We start from the raw sequence: 20,167 nt of genomic DNA, 5'->3' as shown, positions 1-20,167 counted from the left end.
ATTAAATTAATTAAGAAATTATATTTACAATATATTTTTTTTACAATTTTTTTTTTGGTTCTTGGATCAAAACTCAATCAACAGCTTTTTTTTTTTGATAGCCCAATCAATAGCTTTCATTTAATATCATTTTGTAATTTTGATTTGATTTTAATTCAATAAGTGATTGTAGGAGAGTGTAACGAAAAAAAAGTTGTAACTGTAAATTTTCCATAAAAGTATATAATAAGAATTAGTTAAGATACTAATGTATAAAATAACGAAATAATTCCAGATAGATGAGAAATGTAGACGGAGGGTCACCCTACGATACTACTACGTAACTTTTTCCTTTTTAACTTTTGGGGAAGGTCAACAATATTTTAATAAATAATCACGAATACATAGTAGTTTTGAAATTATTTATGAATCTATAACAGTCATTCACGTCCAAATTAAGCGTGACTATTCACGCCCAAATTAGGCGTGACTCCCAAGGCATTCACGCCTAAATTAGGCGTGAATCATCTGGTGTTGACATGTGGCAAAAAAAGTCAACTTACAAATCGTAAAACTTTGAAAAGTCATAACTTTTGACTCGGGTATCCGAATGAGATAATTCTTTTTCTGATTCCACATAACTTTTCAAGATCTACGCAATGACATCTCATTTGATATATTTTATCTCTCACAAACACAGTTCAAATTTGCAATAATTGTATTATATAGTGTATTACAAAAAAAAAAATTATTATTAATAAGAAAAATAAAATAATCATTAAATTTGTGATTTAAACTCAAAAATCAATTTGAAAAATCTGTATTAATAAAGAAAGTAATTAAATAAATATTCTAAACACTTGGTAGAATATTATATAAATTTGTATATATTTTAATAATTAAATAAATAACTTTGTACATTATTTTTTTTCAAACACTTGGTAGAAGTATATATTTTAATATGACATTAAGTATACTTATTTATAGATGAGTTAATCTACTTTGGTGCCATCTTTATAGTATTATTGTTGCAAATTTGAATTGTGTTTGTAAGAAATAAAATATATCAAATGAGATGTCATTGCGTAGATCTCGAAAAGTTATGTGAAATCAAAAAAAGAATTACCTCATTCGGATACTTGAGTCAAAAGTTATGACCTTATAAATTTTACGGTTAAATTATTAATTTTTTGTGACACGTGTCAACACCAGACGAGTCACGCCTAATTTAGGCGTGAATTCTTTGGGAGTCACGCCTAATTTGGACGTGAATAGTCACGCCCAATTTGAGCGTGAATAACTGCAATAGATTTGTAGATAGTTTCGAAACTATTATATTTTCATAATTATTTTTTAAAATAATAATATTTTAATTTTTTTGCCAGCATAGAAGTTGAAAGTAGATCTGCATGAGCATATGTACAGTTTTCATTGTTAACTCATTTTTTATATAATCTCTTAAAACACTTTAAAATAACTCCATTAATATTTAATAATAAAGCATTACAAGTTATTTAATATTTAAAAAAATTTAATACTTCCTTCAATTAATAATTAAGAAATTACTAAAAGAATTAGTTATAAGAATCTAAAATTATTCTTACCAAAATGCATCATACAATCGGGCAACATGTAGTTTTTTTATTTCAATATAATTTTTTTGAACTAATTTTTATTTTATTTTTAAGTTTATTTAAATTTAAAAAACTTGAAAAGATCTTCATTATTGAACGAATGAGTAACTCCTACCATTATATCTTATCCAATAGTAATTCTTATATCTAGCTGAATGAGAGAAAAATGAATAATGAAAAGTATAAAAAAAAGTTAGAATAAAAAAAATTAGGGAATTCTCGTAATTATTCTTGACACCATGTCTTATTCTATGTCTCTAGCTTATCTATATCTTAAAAAGTGAACCAAGAAATGTCCACTAATTTTGTAGCTCACAATGCTTGTGAATGTGTGTGATGGTATCTTTGGCCCTATTCCCATCTCCTCTGTGCCTTCTTTTAAAACAAAACAAAAACAGAAAAAGAATAAAGAATTATCCACAATGCCACATACCTACCAAGCTGATTGAAGTATACTCAACTCCAATTGATTTGAAATCAGCTATAAATTTTTGTGCCTGAATATCTGCATTATTTAAGTCCCATCAAGCATGTAAGAGAAGCAACTTGAGACTGAGATCCATTCCTGTATTGCCTTGATAACTGAAACCATTATCACTTAATAAAGGGAAGAAAAAAAAAGGTTTTGAGAGAATAAATGAATGGAACCAAGAACAATCTAACAGTTTCTGCACCTTGTGTATAGATTTGAGGATTTATGACTTTGTGTTCATTCTCCGAAACCTTAATAAAACGGGGTTCTCCAAGACAGAGACCTTAATGTTACTCCAAAAATCTGGTTTAGTTGGAAGCTGAGAAATTTTCTCTAGAATTTCCATATCTTCAGATAGAACAGAGCCAAACACAGTGTATGCATTTCTCCATTCCCCGTGGTTAGCAAGGCTGATGAAGAATTCTGGACCAGAACCAACCCATGCAACAGATCCTCTTCTGATGGTGGGGCAGTATTCTTTTGGAATATCATTGAATATAGAGCCGTGGGATTCAAATGTTCCTTGAATTAGTGCAAAAGGAGGACCAAATGGAGCCTACATCAACATTGAAATTCAAAAACACATCATATAGGGGCCAGTAAATCAATAATCTGATACAAAAACTAGATATAGCAGTGTATATGCTTTCCCCCGTCCACAAGCAGACTTCAACAACAATTTCAGAACAAGAAAGCAAGGATGGAAATACTTGAGAGTAAAGAATACTTGGATATTGAATAATAATTTGTTACAATGTACAAGAGCTCTCTATTTAAAGAAACTAAAAGACCTAATGGGCTAAGTCCACAAAATGTGGGACTATATACCCTGAACTATTCTAACATCTACTCTAATACTCCCCCTCAAGCTGAAACATATATATTGTAAGCACCCAGCTTGCCACAAATGTATTCAACCTGAGGACCTCTAATAGCTTCAGTGAAGACATCTGCAAGTTGATTATTGGAGTTGACAAATGCCGTTTTGATTTCTCCTGACTGAATCTTTTCTCAAATGAAATGACAATCGATCTCTATATGTTTGGTTCTCTCATGAAATACAGGATTAGATGATATATGTAGCGCAGCTTGATTGTCACAAATGAGTGTCAGGGCTATTTTCGTTCACAAAGATGGAGCTCCCGAATCAACTGCTTAACCAAATTAGCACGCAGGTAGCAACTCCTATCGCACGATACTCAGCCTCTGCACTAGAGCGGGAAACAACAGTTTGTTTCTTTTTCAAGAAATCAGGTTTCCTCCAAAGAAGACACAATAGCCTGAAGTAGAGCGCCCATCCAAGGGTGATCCCGCCCAATCGGCATCTGAATAACCACAAATTTATGTATTTCCCTGATCTGAATATAATAAGCTTTTCCCTAGTGTTCCTTTGATATACCGGAGGATCCTCAGAGCAGCATCCCAATGAGAATCACAAGGAGAGTCAACGAACTGACTAGCCACACTAACAGTAAAAGAAATGTCCGGCCTAGTCACAGTGAGATAATTAAGCTTCCCAATCAGCCTCTCATAACATCCAGGATTAGATAATAGCTCTCCCTGTCGGATAGTAATTTGATAGTAGGATCTATGGGTGTATCAACCGGCTTGCACCCCAACATACCAGTCTCCTCTAGGATATCCAAGGCATATTTCGTTTGACACATAGAAACGCCCTGTCTAGACTGTGCTACTTCAATCCTTAAGAAGTAACAAAGCTTACTAAGATCCTTTGTTTGAAATTGACTGAACAAATACTGTTTTAACTGGTGAATCCCAGCTTGATCACTTCTAGTGAGAATAATGTCATCGACATAGACTAACAGATAGATGCATTTGTCAGGAGATGTGAACCTATAAAATACATAATGATCGACCTTACTGCGGATTAAGCCAAAAACCTAAACAACAGAACTGAAACGGCTGAACCAAGCCCGAGGAGACAGCTTGAGGCCATATAAGGACTTACGAAGCCTGCACACCATCCCAGACTCCCCCTGAGCAACAAACTCAGGTGGTTGCTCCATGTAAACCTCTTGTAAATCACCATGAAGAAAAACATTTTTAATGTCTAGTTGAAGGATTGGCCAGTGACGAACAGCAGCGATAGCAAGAAACATTCGGATCGACGCCATCTTAGCGATAAGAGAGAACGTGTCACTATAGTCAAGTCTGAAGATCTGAGTAAAACCTTTGGCGACTAAACGCGCTTCGAGACGGTCAACATGGCCATCAGCTCCAACCTTGACATTAAAGACCCACTGACAACCAACAATAGACTTCTCTAGAGGAGCAGGAACAAGATCCCAAGTGCCATTGGAATGAAGAGCAGTCATCTCATCAAGCATTGCTTGGCGCCACCCTGGATGAGAAAGTGCTTCACCTATGGTCTTAGGAATAGAAAGAGAAGAAAGACTAGAAATAAAGGTGTAATGTGAAGTAGAAAAACGGTCATAGCTTAAAAAAGTCTAAAGAGGATAAGGGTTATGAGTAGCATGTATACATTTTCTTTGGGCAATAGGAAGAGCCTCTGGTGAAGGAGTCGGAGGGGAAGAGATGACTGGAGAAGGCGATGAGTCACCCAAGGCCAAGTCCGCAGCAGGCATTTTCTGACAACGCTGATAGGTGAGAAAAAGGCGGTCTGTAGGGATGGAGGCAAGAAGTTTTTCCTCTGGGAGAGAGTCACTTGCAATTGGTAATGACAAGTCAAGAAAAGGAACAGGAAGAACCTGATCAACCTGTGACAACAGAGATGGGATAGAATAAAAGGGTTGTTGATCAAGGAAAGTGACATCAGCGAAAACAATATAACGCTTAAGATCAGGAGAATAACAACGATAACCCTTTTAAATACGAGAATAACCAAGAAAGATACACTTAAAGGCTTTGGATGTTAACTTATCCTTACCAGGGATGAGATCATTAACAAAACAAGTACAACCAAAGACATGTGGAGTTAGAGGATAAAGAGGAGCATCTGGAAACAATAGATTATGAGGAATATCTTAGTTGAGCACAGATAAATGCATGCGATTGATTAGAAAACAAGAGATGAGTACGACATTCGCCTAGAAGTGAAGGGGAACCTGCATATGAATAAGAAGGGTACAGGCAGTTTCAATGAGATGTCTGTTTTTACGTTCAGCCACCCCATTTCGTTGTGAAGTGTGAGGACAAGTGGTTTGATGTAAAGTACCTTGTGTAGCCAAGAAATTAGAAAAATCAATAGAAACATATTCCTTAGCGTTATCACTTATCACTACGTAGAATACGAATAGAAACACCAAATTGAGTATGAATCTCAGCATAAAACTTTTTATAAATGGAAAATAACTCAAAACGATTTTCATTAAATAAATTCAAGTACAACGGGAATAATCATCAATAAAGGTAACGAAATACCGAAAACCTAAAATAGACGAAGTACGAGTTGGACCCCAAATATCTTAATGAACAAGAGAGAAAAGAGCATCAGCTCGTTTATTGACTCGACTGGCAAAGGAGGAGCGTGTATGCTTCCCTTGCTGACACGACACACAATCTAAAGAATGAAGACCAGATAAAAAAGGAACCATTATCTACAACTTTGAAAGACTTGGATGACCTAGGTGGCTGAGGATAAGTTATGGAGATTCTGTGAAAGCATGCCACTGAAGGACGAGGCACAACCAGATAGTAAAGCCCCTGTGACTCACGACCCACTCCAATCATCTTCCCCGTACCCAGATCCTGCACAGAAACAAAATAGTTAGAGAAAAGTAATGGTGCAAGTGAGGGAGTGGACCAATTTACTAATAGAAATTAAGTTATAAGGGATGGCAGGAATGTAATAAACAGATGTCAAGGTCAAGGTAGAGGTCGGACGAGTTTGTCCAATCCCACGAACTGGGGCTTTGGTTCCATCAGCAAGGGCAAAAGAAGGTAAATGATCAGAATAAGTAAGAGATATAAAAAGTTCTTTATTACCACAGAGATGATTGGTAGCACCTGAGTCAAATATCCAAGGGCCAAGTGATGTAGAATGAGAAACACAAGTAACAGGATTACCAGTATCTGGAGCGGAAGGCTGAAACTGAGGAGAAGCCTTCATGAGAAGAGTCTGGAGTGCAGCATAGTCCGCAGGTGAGAGAGAAACTGAACCAGATGATGTAGTGTCTAACTGAGCTATATTCGCAGCAAGAGAGGTGGCCCAATTCTTGTAGTTATCAGAACCCTTCAGATTGGAAGAGGTAATGGGCCCAACATTAGTAGAGATGATTTCCAAGGAAGTTTTGGCAGGAGTAGGAGAGTTAACCTCCGAGAGATCAGGGGACGTTGCTGCCACTAATAACAAAATATAAAAGCCAAAAACGAAGGCAAACGATAGCCACTCAAGAACGTCGAAAGTGAGACCCACAAAGAACCAAGCACAGATCTGGAAAGAGGAGGAAAAACCGAGCTAGTCTGTCCAGGAACGACCGGAAAAGGACGCCGGAATAGTTCACACGCGCCAGTGAAGGGAGGCGCGTGAGCACCACGCGCAAGGAGAAGGAGTCGTGCGTGAAGGCGCGTAGGGACTCTTCTGGTGATGGGTCTTCCACAGACTTGGTCGCCGGAGAGAGAGGACTCTGATCGAAAGCTTCCCAGTTGAAAAACATGCCATAACAGTACTCCAGTGGCTGTGAACAGTGACGAACGGTGGTTCTAGCGGCGATCGGTGGTTCTGACGGTTGAAGAAAAAAGTCGGAGGTACGCACGGCGTAGAGGATCTGCTGGAAGGACACACGACTGATGAAGACTTGCCAGAAGGACGCACCACAAAGTAAAAGAGAGCACCCAAGCAGTGGGCTTAGGGTTTTAGTGGAAGGGGATCCCCAGAACAAATAGCTTTGATACCAACTTGAGATTAAAGAATAATTGAATATTGAATAATAATGTGTTATAATGTACAAGAGCTCTCTATTTAAAGAGACTAAAAGACCTAATGGGCTAAGCCTACTAGGTCTTAGCGGAATAATTGTATATCGAATAATAATGTGTTACAATGTACAAGAGCTCTCTATTTAAAGAGATTAAAAGACCTAATAAGCTAAACCCACAAGATGTGAGACTATATACACTAAACTATTCTAACAACTACTCTAACAGAAATGAAGCAGATGCAAGTACAGGATGAAATCAAAATGAATTAATTTAATATCATTTAAATTGAAAGCAGGATAACAGGAATTCAGCATGGGAGCAGAAGTTTGGAACTTTTAAGCCTTGGATTCAGAAAACTTCATTATGTTTTTATATTAAACTAAAACCCAAGTGATATTCAAACTGGACTAACTCTAATCTCTAAAAGAAGCTCGCACTAAAAGTCTAGAAGGGAGCAGATTCGAAATATGAGCGTCTTCCTGGCATTTTCACGTAAGATAGATCCATTTTCTTTCACTAAGTCCACTACGCAATAATGTAATATGCATGTACAATATTTTATAATTATTCACATAATAAACCTTACCTTTTTTATGTGGTTTCCTACGGAATCCCAAAAGCTTGCACGGCTTTCAGCACGATAAATCTGGCAACCAACACAATGAGGCAATGCCAACAACTGAAGAATGTAGGCAACAGATTGTGGAGCACAGTCAGGCAAAAGCTGTAGCAATGAAAGTTCATAAAAGGGTTTAGATATTACATTCATGTTCAACTCCAGAAGAATAGATGAAAAACCTCCTTAAGTGCACGATTCAAAGGTAGATGGAAATGAAAAACTAATTTAAAATTTAACTAGTTCTTGCTAAATCATGATGAGAACCCTTTATTTTTGTTTCCTCCTTTCAAACTAGATGAACATTGGAATATCATATCAGAAATCATATATCAGCAAGCATTCAAGCAATTATATCCAGATATTGGTCATGACATAACATTGCAAGCCACATAACAGCATGATTAAAACATAGAGAAGACAGAATCCGATTAATACTTAGAGAAGACAGAATCCTTATCTCACAAGGGAAAAACAAGAGGCAGAGTTCTAATCTAAACACCTCCTCCCTTGCACACAGCCACACTCTCCAACTAAAGGAAAGTATAAGGAAGAGATGAAGATATATGCAATATCTTCAAGCTATAACTACTTGCTTGGTATAGTTACCACCGATACAGCCCTCAGTCACTTCTTGTCTATTGAAACTTGCATATCTAATATTGAACTTGTATCAAATTCTGGTTGACAAATTGCACTTTGTATCAACCCTAGTAAGAAGTTACTTTCCTTGCAAGTTCATAATCCTAGATTCCAAGATTGTATGCAACAAAACAACTACCCTTACAGGCGTTTTTGAACCCAAATTCCACACAAAAGTCATAAGACGTATATAACTTCTCAAAGAGATCTTCTATCCAATAAATTGTCTTCAATTTCTACTTTCCAAACCTTTGGCTGATTCTATCAGATGCAACTTTTTTAAAAATTCACCATATAATCAGAACAAGAATTATGTAATAGATGAATGATTCAAGCCACAAAATAATCATCATGAGAAAAAAAGTAATCTGACAGTGCACTAAACAAAGTATAAATGGGTGTAATAACAAGAAATTATAAACAAAGTATAAAAATCTTTTTTCTCTTTCTCTCCGGTCACATATTTTTTCTCTTTCTCTCCGGTCACATATACAGATATACTAATGTATCAACAGGCTCCTACAACGGATTGTGAGTTGAAATTCCCATGGTCCATCTGAAAAATGACTCAACAATAGCACATTGAGAAAACAAAGCTGACTAACCAAAGAAAAGTATTAAATAAAGCTCAGAAAAGTCCTTCATTATCAAGGCATCGTCCCTCTCCTTTACACACATACATGCAGAAATATGTAGAGAGGCAAATAAGCAATCTGCTAACGATTGTATTCTTTTTAAACGAGTTTTGCAACACATTGGACATGCCTCATTTGCTAGATTATACATTTAGGAATAGACAATAGAAAATATGATAAAATGCAAGACACGCTCAGCATATTGGATACAAAATAACCAAGGTAAAAGAGTGGAATGAATGTATACTATAGTGGACATGCAGAGAAATACTTACTTTAATACGAAGAATTCCATAGTCAGTTTCCAGACCAACAATTGCCTAAAAGTACAAATTATAAGGTAAAGATAAATATATAGCTCAAAGAAATAGAGAAACTAAAATACATAGACAACAATCACATAGCTTACAGATGTTCACAAGACAACAAGTATATTATTGAAAATATATTTTGAGCACATTGCTATAAACATAAATCATTGCTTACTCACTAAATACATTTATTGTCATAAAGATGACATATATATTAATTATATAAAGACATTATGATCATAAAAAAAAAATTCATTAATATGTATTCAGTTCTTAGAATGAAGCAATTCTAACATAAAGCTGGATTCTCAATATGCATACAAACAATAATGAGGCTTGGTATTAGAAATCCTCCAAAAGTACTTTAGAATTTGTTTCAAAAATATAAATGTCCCCAAGTTCAAACATTAACAGATTAACTGGTAGGGAATGCAGAACTTGGCCTTCCTATTTGTACAGTAAATGTTTCTGCCTTTTCTTACAGCCAAATAGGGGGGAAATTCAGCAATTCGTTTATTTTGTTTACTGTCCAGTATAGAAGATTTTCATAGTGTAATCCATAACATAAACTTTTTACAATTTGGCACCTTTGGTTGGAGTGTAGCTCTTGTATTTCTAAGGAGGTTTCAATGGCACAGCACTTGATTTGGGATAAAATTAGGCATTTGGTTTCAATCTGGTGTCAAGCACATGACCTTTTTAATGGGGTTTCTCTAGTGGATATGTTGAGGGATTGGACAGTGATAGGAACCCACCCCAATTTCAGGTGTACGGTAGGCAGCGATATAGGAGAACCTTGGATCACATGAGGGTGAATCAAGTGCAACCAACTGTTGACTCAACAAATGGAGAAAATGTGAGGGCCGAAGGTGGTTAGGAGTGGAGAGGGAAATTCATACTATAAGATGGGAGAATCTGTTAGGGGGAGGGGTATCTTGGGTTATTTAGTTATAGGGACACCTTTGGTGTTTGGGATTGACTAGGGGGACATTGACCGTATTGCCCTTTTTTTCAAAAAAATTATCAGAATGCCACCACCCCAGTCAAAAAAATTTGCCAAAATGCCACCTTTCCAAACTCGCTACAATTGCCAGGGATTTTGGTTAGGCCACGTGGCACGTTGCCTGAGGCCACCAAACTCGCTACTAGTTGTAGCGAGTTAAGTGATCAAATCAATCAGTCTTATTTCTGCTTTTCAGTGACACGTGGAGGAGAGAGACAAACTCGTTGCAGGGTGCAGCGAGTAAAGCCTCAACAGTAGTAGATCTCGCTGCTACATGTAGCGAGTATATCTGACACTTAGCAATGCCTATCACTCTACGTGATGTCAGCTAGCTATTATGTCTTTCATAGTTCACATAGCAAAAATAGCTTATCAATGGACCAGCTTGTCTATTCGATGCACTTAGCAATGTCTATCACTCTACCTGGCAATTCTACCTTACTTTATTCTCTTCTACTAAATTATATTTGTACAAGGTTTTTTTTTTCACTGAACTCTCATAAACTTTCATATAACAATAATAAAATCAACTTATTATTTAATGTGTCAAACCCCCAATGTTTACGACAAAAGAAAAGAAAATCTTATCTTACTGCATGATAATCCTTCTGAAGTTAATCTTACTACATTTGATATTATTTAAATGAAATAGATATATATTTATATTCGTCACCTGAAAACCACATTATTTTTTAGGTGTGGCTAGCTTAGAGAGCTTAAAAGCAGGGAGCAGTGTGAAACATCGAGGCAAAATCATCCACCACAATAGGCATCGCTCCAATATTTGAGTTATTTATTTTATTTTCAATTTGTTGCATTTGGCATTGTTCATATGTGTCTAATAAATTACAAACGCTTGAAGATAAAATTGAGGTCTGCAGAGGTTGAACCTCGTCTGATCAAATTATAATAGCAAGAATATATACATATATATTAACTTTAGAAGGATTAGCATGTAGTAAGATGAGATTTTCTTTTCTTTTGTTAGAAACATTGGGGGTTTCACCCATATTAAACAATAAGTTGATTTTATTATTGAGTTATATGAAAGTTTATTAGAGTTCAGTGGAAAAAAAAACTTGTACAAATATAATTTAATAGAAGAAAATAAAGTAAGGTAAAGTGTTAGGTAGAGTGATAGACATTGCTAAGTGCGTTGACTAGACAAGCTGGTCCACTGATAAGCTATTTTTGCTATGTGAACTATGAAAGACATAATAGCTAGCTGACATCAAGTAGAGTGATAGATATTGCTAAGTGTCAGCTACACTCGCTACATGTAGCAACGAGTTCTGTTATGGTTGAGACTTCACTCGCTGCACCCTGCAGCAAGTTTGTCTCTCTCCTCCACCTGTTACTGAAAAGCAGAAATCAGACTGATTGATTTGACCACTTAACTCGCTACAACTAGTAATGAGTTTGGTGGCCTTGGGAAACATGCCATATGGCCAAACCAAACTCCCTGGTAGTTGTAGCGAGTTTGGTGTCATGACATTTTGGCAAAATTTCTGATTGGGGTGGCATTCTGACATTTTTTCTGAAAAAAGGGACAGTACGGTCAATGTCCCATGACTAGGAGCACTACAGTTCCCCAAGGCTATCATTTCTTTCTGCTTTTCTTTTCCATGATTTCTTGTATAGAGAATATCCATATCAGTACCACAAAATGGCTTGTAATTCTTCTGGTTTATTTGATTCAGTTTAATCAATGCCATACATTTCTCATTTGTTTTCTTATTTCTGGTTTAGTGGAGTTTGTCTGTTACAGACAGCTTCATTGCATTGATTTGGTCTTTTTTCTTTGTAGTTTTTGGTCTTGTACTTCTGCTGAGGAGGATTACTTATCCTATGTTCTCTTTGTAGACTTTTCCCTGTCCTAACGAATTTCTTCTTATTATCAAAAACAGAAAATACTTTTATATAGATAATTTGATATAGATACATATCTCATATTGATATATGTAGTATGTGTCAATGAGGAACTAATTCCAATAATATAACATTCCTACCTCTCCCTTATCAAAGACAAACCCAGAAGTCCACATAACTTGATCTCCTGAGTCTCGTCGATCAGGGTTTAAAGCATCTTTTTGTCTTTTTAACCAACACTGAAACAAGAGAAGGTAATAATATAATATTAGGATAAAGTACATCTAAAATTCTATGCCCAAAAAACAAAAAATATTCCATCCTTACACAATTGTATATTTGAATCAATAATAAACTTCACCAGCTAAAAGAGCAGCATATCTTTACAATGATGGTAGTATGGCACTATTATGCCCAACCAACAAAAGCATTAAGCCAACTAGACAGATAGCTATCTAAAAGGATCTTTGCGATAACCTCTACAAGTTCATTATGTGTCAAGTATTAAATAAACAGAACAATGTAGGTGTAATAAACACCAATTGGTAAGTATGCAAAAATTGAAAGCATTATTATTAAGATTTTGAAAATAAGAACCTCTTAAACATGACAATTTAAGCATCTGCAGAGGGAGGAAAAGACTTTTAAAAAACATTCCAGGAAATTAAGTCATTCAAGTGGTTTCAACATTCACATAGATGGTGGCATCATTTAAATTATTAGTTCATGAATGTTAAACGATATACAGCTTGGACAAAACATATGCCTAGATACATCCTTATTATCCTTCCCCTATTATTATTCCATTTTTACTCCGACCAAGCAATCTCCTAAAATTCAACAACAGGTCATTTCCCAACCCAATTCAGGATCTCAACAAAATCTCCAAGAAAACAGCTCATCACTGCAGTTACAAGGTTAAAAAACACACACACAAAACCCAGGATCCTAAATCACATTCCAGATATGATCAAGTACAATGGTAAACTAAAAGGAATGCAGAATTGCAACAATACCTCACCAAATCTAGGTCCACATGCCTTTCTATCTCCACAAAACACCCAGGAATTACACAAACAAGGTCCACCATCACCTCTACACATTCTCTTACAAGCCATGCAACATTCCTCTGAAGAATTGACCCTAAATTCAGCACCCCATTTCACAGCATCACCCCATAGCTCCAAATGCTCAATCCCTCTACAACATTGCCCTTCTTCACCACTCCCCAAATCCTCAACGCCACCACCAACATCACCCTTTTCATCAAAGTCTTTCATTGAAGACACAGATGCACTGCTCGACCTGAAGATCACAGTGAGGAAAAGATACACCATGGAACAGGAGATTGTACCTATCAACAAGAGAACCAGAAGCGCATATCTACCGAAACCTGAGTCGTTTTGGCGACGACCCATTTCAGAAAATGGGGTTCCTTCGTTGTTCCTCTGCTTCTTCTTAGGTTTGTGACAAGTTTATGGTATCGACAACAGATGATTCTGCAACAACAACAACAACAACCACCACCTTCGCAGCTTTTCATGACGAAACTTGCAATAAAAACAACAAACCCAAAGGTAATGCTTCATCAGCAGAAAATAACGACACTTTTTTTACGTAATATTTTAATTATTTTTGTTACTTTTATAAACTTATTTGCACCTACAACTTTTTATCCATATTAAGTGCATGTTTCGATTTTTCTTTTTTATAAGCATAAGTTAGATTAAATAAAATTTTATAATAAAAAGAGTTTTTTTTATAACGAAGAAAAAAGTAAAAGATAAAAGCTCCTGAAAATAATTTTTTTATATTTATATCAGATTTTTTAAAAAAAAATAGGTGTTTTGTTTTTAAATAAACAGTTTTTAAGTTCAAAATTTTATATAATAATCAAATAACTTGTAGCTTTATGATTTACTAATCTCAGTAGCGCAAGTTATTTGGATCCAAATCCAGACACCTTTTGGGCTACCCAAGCCGGCCCAATATTGTATATATATATTAGGGAAAACTTTAAAAAAATCCCTATAAATTTTTTCAAAATCACTTAACTTCCTCCCCGAAATATTTATTAATATATAGGGAAAACTTCAAAAAAAAACCCTACAAGTTTTCTCAAAATCACTTAACCCCCTCCCCGAAATTTTTAATCATTTACCTTCCTACTCAAATTTTTTATTACTTACCCCCCTAATTTGATTTTCCATCCAAAATCATGTTAAATTTTTTAAAAGGTATCAAAATTACCCTTAATAGAAAAAAAAAAAAACATAATTTCCTCACAAACTACTTTGTAACTAGTTTAATATGTCTTTTTAATTTAAGGGATGATTGCTTAATTTTAAGCTTGCAAACAATTGATACCTTTTAAAAAGCTTTATGTTTTATCATAGCTAATTCTCGAACCACAAGGTGATTTAAGCGTAGTTAAATACACAATTGATACCTCCTTGTTATAATAATAATAACAAATGATTTGATATAAAACTTAAAATTAAGCAATTGTTTGCAAGCTTAAAATTAAGCAATCATCCCTTAAATTAAAAAGACATATTAAACTAGTTACAAAGTAGTTTATGAGGAAATTATGTTTTTCATTTTTCTATTAAGAGTAATTTTGGTACCTTCTAAAAAATTTAACAAAATTTTGGATGCAAAATTAAATTAGGGGGGTAAGTGATAAAATAATTTGAGTAAGGGGTAAATGATTAAAAATTTCGGGGAGGGAGTTAAGTGATTTTAAGAAAATTTATAGGGGTTTTTTTAAAGTTTTCCCTAATATATATGAAATATTAGGCCGGCTTGGTTAGCCCAAAAGGTGTCTGGATTTGGATCCAAATAACTTGCGCTAGTGTTGAATTTTCTGCTGAGATTAGTAAATCATAAAATATTTATTTGTTGTCAATTTTATTAATAAATATTTGAAATTCATTCAGCATAAGTAATAACTAATAAGTAATAAATACTTCATGACTAATCAAATTACTGATACCCATAAAAAGTTATTGAACCAGAGTAATTCTTAATAGCTGTGTTTGAAAAAAAAAATTATATTTAAGAACCGAAAATGGCGGATTATATGACAATATAAACTAATTATATTTTGTCTCTTTTTCTTCATATACAATATAATGGGACAACTTATATTTTTAACAATTGTTAATTTGATTTCGGATTTGAACCTTTTTACCCTTCCCAAGAGTTGTGACTCTCAAGAATCAAACTCATTATCTTTTGGGAGGTCAATCCCAGGATCTACCTGGGTCGCCACTAAATCTGTTCAGCGTGAACACCAACTACTATATTATATTAAGATGGTAGGGTACTGTATTGGATGTAATGTAATGCTAAGTATGGATTGATCCGGTATCAATGGTTTAAGGTTCAAAGTGTATAGGATAATGCAATGTGACGGAAGTGTTTGTTCTTAGGTACTATTGATATATTTATACGAGCCTTGAGATATGTAACACTCCGTATATATCCGGTAACGTTATCATACTATCGTATTAAGCTGCGCTTAATTAAAAATGCGGAATATCTTTTTCTTTTCAATTATGAAGTCATTATCATTACCAACTTGCTTATTAATCGATTAATAAAACATCGCCTATATGCAATTGCAATAAAACAGCTAACTGAAATACCTCATTAATTAAATAGCATAATGTATGTCTCTAGTCACGGAACTACAACACGTAGACCGGACCAACTATCAGTTTATACAACTCAACTCAAAAGTACTAACAACATAGTGGCATGGACAACTTTCATGCTCACCCAAATAAGGCAACAAAGCCCAAAGAAAGTCTCAACTCAAATCATAAAGAGCAGAAAACATAAACAGCATCCAATCTAGTCATGTCAGCAATACAACATAAATATCATAATCAGCTAAGCTCTGGCCTCCTGTCACCAGAGGCATCAGTCACCATACTACCTGAACTTGAAATAAGCATTCCCCAAACGTGGAGTGAGATCTCTAAACAAGAAATCTCAGTAAGGCAAAGGGTCCTAAGGATTATCCACCTGAAGCTCACTTGCATGTGCAATATAAGTTCAAAAGCAGTTTATCATCATCAGTTCTAAAATAGTGCAATGCAGCAGATAATCATGTCATGTGTGTCAATTTTATTCTACTAGTCAAAGAAATGCAGGAATACGTCTATTACCCACACAATATGCACGACGCTACTTGCACCCACCCACGGACTCACCATCTTGTATGACGCCACATACTCAGGCTTACCGACTAAGTGGAAACAACACATACATATTATAAGCCATTGCACATATCAGCTCAAAAGCATTTCAAAATATCCAAAGCATGTAACACAACATGCATATAACCATACCCCCATGAGACATGGTGGAACCACAACATGGCTAAACCGAGGACACGAAAGCTTACCTTGTAAGCTAACACCCAAAGCCAAGAGTCCACAGCTCAAAGTCCAAACACGACAGATTCACAATCTGTTACGGACCAATGATATATCAATAAACATGCACCGCAAGCATACAATATTAAGACAACGTCTTTCCATTACGTTTTACGTCTTAAGGCTTCACACATGTCATAAGCCCTTAATCATATGATTCTGACTTACATTAATTAATTACAAAAGTTCAACTTCCTCAAACTAGGGTCCACAAACCCCTAGATCAGTTCTGGGTGAACAGTACGCTACTGTTCCTCGCAAACCCAGAATATCCATATATTCCTCTAGGGCATATCCGGATATGCAATATCCGGATATCTCTCAGGAAATATCCAGATATCAATATCTGGATATCCAGATCCCCATATCCGGATATCCAATATCCGGATATTTTACGAGCAGATATCCGGATATTTCGCGACAGAATGCAGTTTCTGCTTTTCGTGAAGATATCCTTCCAAGGTTCTATTTTTAACACTTTCAGAAGCTTAAACATGCATCTTAAGGTCCATTTATGTTCATAAGACAATTGGTTACATGTTTAACTCATTAAACATACCAAGACACCATTTTTAACCCATTAAACTCAAGATCAAAGGTAGAACCACTTACTCAAGATTCAAAACAGAAAAGCAAAGGCTCATGGAGCTCTCCAAACAGCTCAAACAATGCAGACCAAGAAGGTGCACGAAAATGCCACACCAAAGGTTGATTCTTGCACCAAAAGATCACACCTTGAAGCTCAAAAAGCCAACTCCAAGGTTCCCACAACCAAAACCACCAACTCAGCCCCTCACGCCTCACAAGGCAGTGACAAAACTCAGAACAAAAGCACTCTCCCCACTCACACTACACTCCACAAAGTGTTTGATGAAGAAACCAAGAAGAAAGATGACTTCTTGGCTCTCAAGGTGAAGAGGAAGGGATGAACAGCAAAGGAAGAGGCACTCAGCAGCTGAGCATTCATGTAGGAAGCCAATATGGCCTAGGGTTTTGTGCATAAGTTACATTTATAGTCACTTAAGTCTTTAACACACAGTATTAACTTTAATTGCTACGCTTAGCATTTTAATCCCAAACTCAGGATTCTTAGGGTGCGCATGACAACCATTCTATTCCCTAGCACTGTTTATGAAAAGAAATATTCTTTTTTATTTCTGTGCCTTGGAACAGTTTCTGAGAAAAAATTGTGTTTGCTAACATGTTCTATTTTTATTCCGAGAATGAGAATTGTGTTTGATAACACAACAAATAATACAATAAAAATAATGCCTATTAAATATAAAAAAATTTGAATCATCACTTTCCTTTCCATATGATGTGGTTGTGATGGTGGCGGCGGCGACAGTACGGTAGTGGTGGTGGCAGTGACATGGTGAAGATAGTGGTGGTAGTGGTTGTGACGGCAATGGCTGCGACAATGGTGGTGGGTATGGTAGTTGGTGGCGGCAACAATGGTAGCAGTAGCATGGTGGTGGTGGTGGTGGCAGTGGCTGCGACAGTGATGGTAGGTGACAGTGGTGGTGGTGATGGTGGCGGTGGTGGTAGTGGTGGTAGTGGTGGCAATGGCGTGGTAATGGTAGTGGCGGGGGTGGTGTAATGATGACAGTGGTGACAGTAATGGTTGTGACGATGGTGGTGGTGGTGGTTGGTGACAGTGGTGGTGATGGTAGTGGTGGCGTCGTGGTGGTGGTAGTGGTGGCAGTGGCGTGTGATGACAATGGTGGCGGTGACGGCAGTGGTTGCGATGATAGTGGTGGTGGTGGTGGTTGATGGAGGTAGTGGTGGTGACGGTGACAGTGACGGTGATAGTGGTGGTGGTGGTGGTAGTTGTGGTGGTGGTGACGGTAGCATGGTGGTAGTGATAGGTGGTGGTGGTGGTAGTGGTAGTGGAGGAGGTGGTAATGGTGGCGGTGGCATCGTGGTGGTGAGGGGTGGTGACGACGACACTAGAGGTACGATGGAGGCGGCGACGATGGTGGCGGCAGTCGTGTCGGGATGATGGTGGTGGTGGTGATGATGGTAGAGGTGGAGAGTGATTGAGAGATATAAGTGTTTCTCATTTTGTGCCAGGGAACAAAAAACTGAAATTTTCTGATTCTTTTTTCTGTTCCCCAGCACAAAAATTAAACCGGTTCATCCCGGGAACAAAAAAATAAACCGATTTTACCATACGAGTTTCTTATCCATTTCTATTCTCTCGAACAAAAATTAAAAAAGAATTGATTCTGGAAAGGTTGTCATGCACACCCTTAACCTACTCAATTTTACAAGAATTATCATATTTTTCTTATAATTTTCGGAGCACCTTTTTCGGTACGCGCTTTTCGTAGCCAGTACCAGTTTCTGGCATCAGTTCTCATTATTTTGACTTGAAACTCGTTTTACAAGTCTTACATATTATTCTAGTAATTATCATGCACTTATTATAATTTTCCGAGATACTTTTTCGGTACGTATTTATACCGACTAGCAGAACCGGTATCTGCACTTTTCTTCCGAAAAGCGACTTTCAGCATTCTTAATCACTTACTATAATTATTAAAGCCTCATAATAATTATTAGGGTCAATTATGGAATTATTTCCTAATTTCACATAATTAATTGATTAACTTTCTTAATTAACGGTGCGGATTCTTAGAAGATACAATTATTACGGTGATCGTGGCATTAGTATAGTTTGGTTAAGGGATGATTGTGGGTATCAGAGAGTGGAAAAGGATCGTGGGTATGATCCCACGACCCGGGTTCTTTCTAAATACACCTTATCCGGGTGGCGAAGTCCAGGTCCTCTCTAAAAGGGCCTAACCTCTGGATCTAAACCCGGTGGACCTATCCGAGTGTATACTCGGATCAAGACCAATAACTCTTGGGTTACAATTTTCATTTTTATATAATGGGAAAGCCCGTGTTCGGAAATGAATTATGTGTTATTTAATATCATAATTATTTATGGAAAAATTATCGGTAATAATTTTGTTACTCCATATCTTGATATTTTTTTATCTCTCATCTCTTATCACCTTTAATTTGTCATGAATGATTATGATTCTTTCATCTCTTATCACCTTTAATTTGTCATGAATAATTATGATTCTCTCATATTACAAATCAATAATGTCGTTGTATTGAGTATTAAAATATCATATTTGTAAATATAAAAAATATATATATCATATTTGTATATTTAATTTTTCCACAAAAACTAACTATCCTTAAAACAAATGCACCCAAAATAAGTAGTTTGGCTTGAGAAAGAATGGTAGAAATCACGAAGTCAAACACGGGCACGAGAAGTGATGGGTTTATTTGATTGTGTTTTTTTTTTGTTTTTAAAACTGTATTACAGAATAGTCAATGAAATGAAAATTGTGATAATAAAATGAAACTTTCTTGTTAGTGATGCTTGTATTTGAGATATGATATTCATACTACCAAATTTTTTTACTACCACTCCACTACCACTCTAATCACCATTGGATTCAAAAGTTGTTTTTTTTTTCTCTCTCTCTTCATTCAACTTTTCCTCTAATCCAATGGTGATTAGAGTGGTAGTGAAGTAGTAGTAGAAAAATTTGGTAGTATAAATATCCTACCTCCTTGTATTTAGATAATTTATAGTCAAAGAATTAAAATTTATGTATAAGTCACAAAATGAC

The 20,167-nt window shown here is 35.9% G+C and overlaps 1 protein-coding gene across 2 annotated transcripts; it reads right to left on the bottom strand.

The window, feature by feature from the left end:
* Positions 1-1,949: 1,949 nt before the first annotated feature.
* LOC133303768 (uncharacterized) lies at positions 1,950-13,582 on the bottom strand. 2 transcript variants are annotated; one of them, XM_061503740.1, is made up of 6 exons: positions 13,080-13,582; positions 12,204-12,302; positions 9,156-9,200; positions 7,574-7,711; positions 2,288-2,641; positions 1,950-2,195 (listed from the first exon to the last, which is right to left on the bottom strand). In XM_061503740.1, the coding sequence occupies exons 1-5, from the start codon at positions 13,479-13,481 to the stop codon at positions 2,309-2,311; spliced, it is 1,017 nt and encodes a 338-aa protein (XP_061359724.1). In that variant the 5' UTR covers positions 13,482-13,582; the 3' UTR covers positions 1,950-2,195; positions 2,288-2,308. The 2 variants fall into 2 exon arrangements, with proteins under 2 accessions (XP_061359724.1, XP_061359723.1); XM_061503739.1 differs by having other exon boundaries at positions 1,950-2,641.
* Between the last annotated feature and the right edge of the window lie 6,585 nt (positions 13,583-20,167).

Source organism: Gastrolobium bilobum, unplaced genomic scaffold, assembly GCF_033153095.1.
Source record: "Gastrolobium bilobum isolate Gb01-03AN ecotype WA unplaced genomic scaffold, APGP_CSIRO_Gbil_v1 utg17830, whole genome shotgun sequence".
In the NCBI taxonomy this organism is placed as follows: Eukaryota; Viridiplantae; Streptophyta; class Magnoliopsida; order Fabales; family Fabaceae; genus Gastrolobium; species Gastrolobium bilobum.
The sequence above is the reverse complement of the archived record's forward strand: the minus strand, read 5'-3'. Positions and strand labels throughout refer to the sequence as shown.

Excerpts from the sequence above, each read along its gene's own strand:
- LOC133303768 (XM_061503739.1), bottom strand. The coding sequence starts at position 13,481 with ATGGGTCGTCGCCAAAACGACTCAGGTTTCGGTAGATATGCGCTTCTG. Across the intron at positions 9,201-12,203 it reads TTGTCTTTGATAAGGGAGAG|GCAATTGTTGGTCTGGAAAC; the intron begins GTAGGAATGTTA and ends TTGTACTTTTAG. Across the intron at positions 7,712-9,155 it reads ATGGAATTCTTCGTATTAAA|CTTTTGCCTGACTGTGCTCC; the intron begins GTAAGTATTTCT and ends TCATTGCTACAG.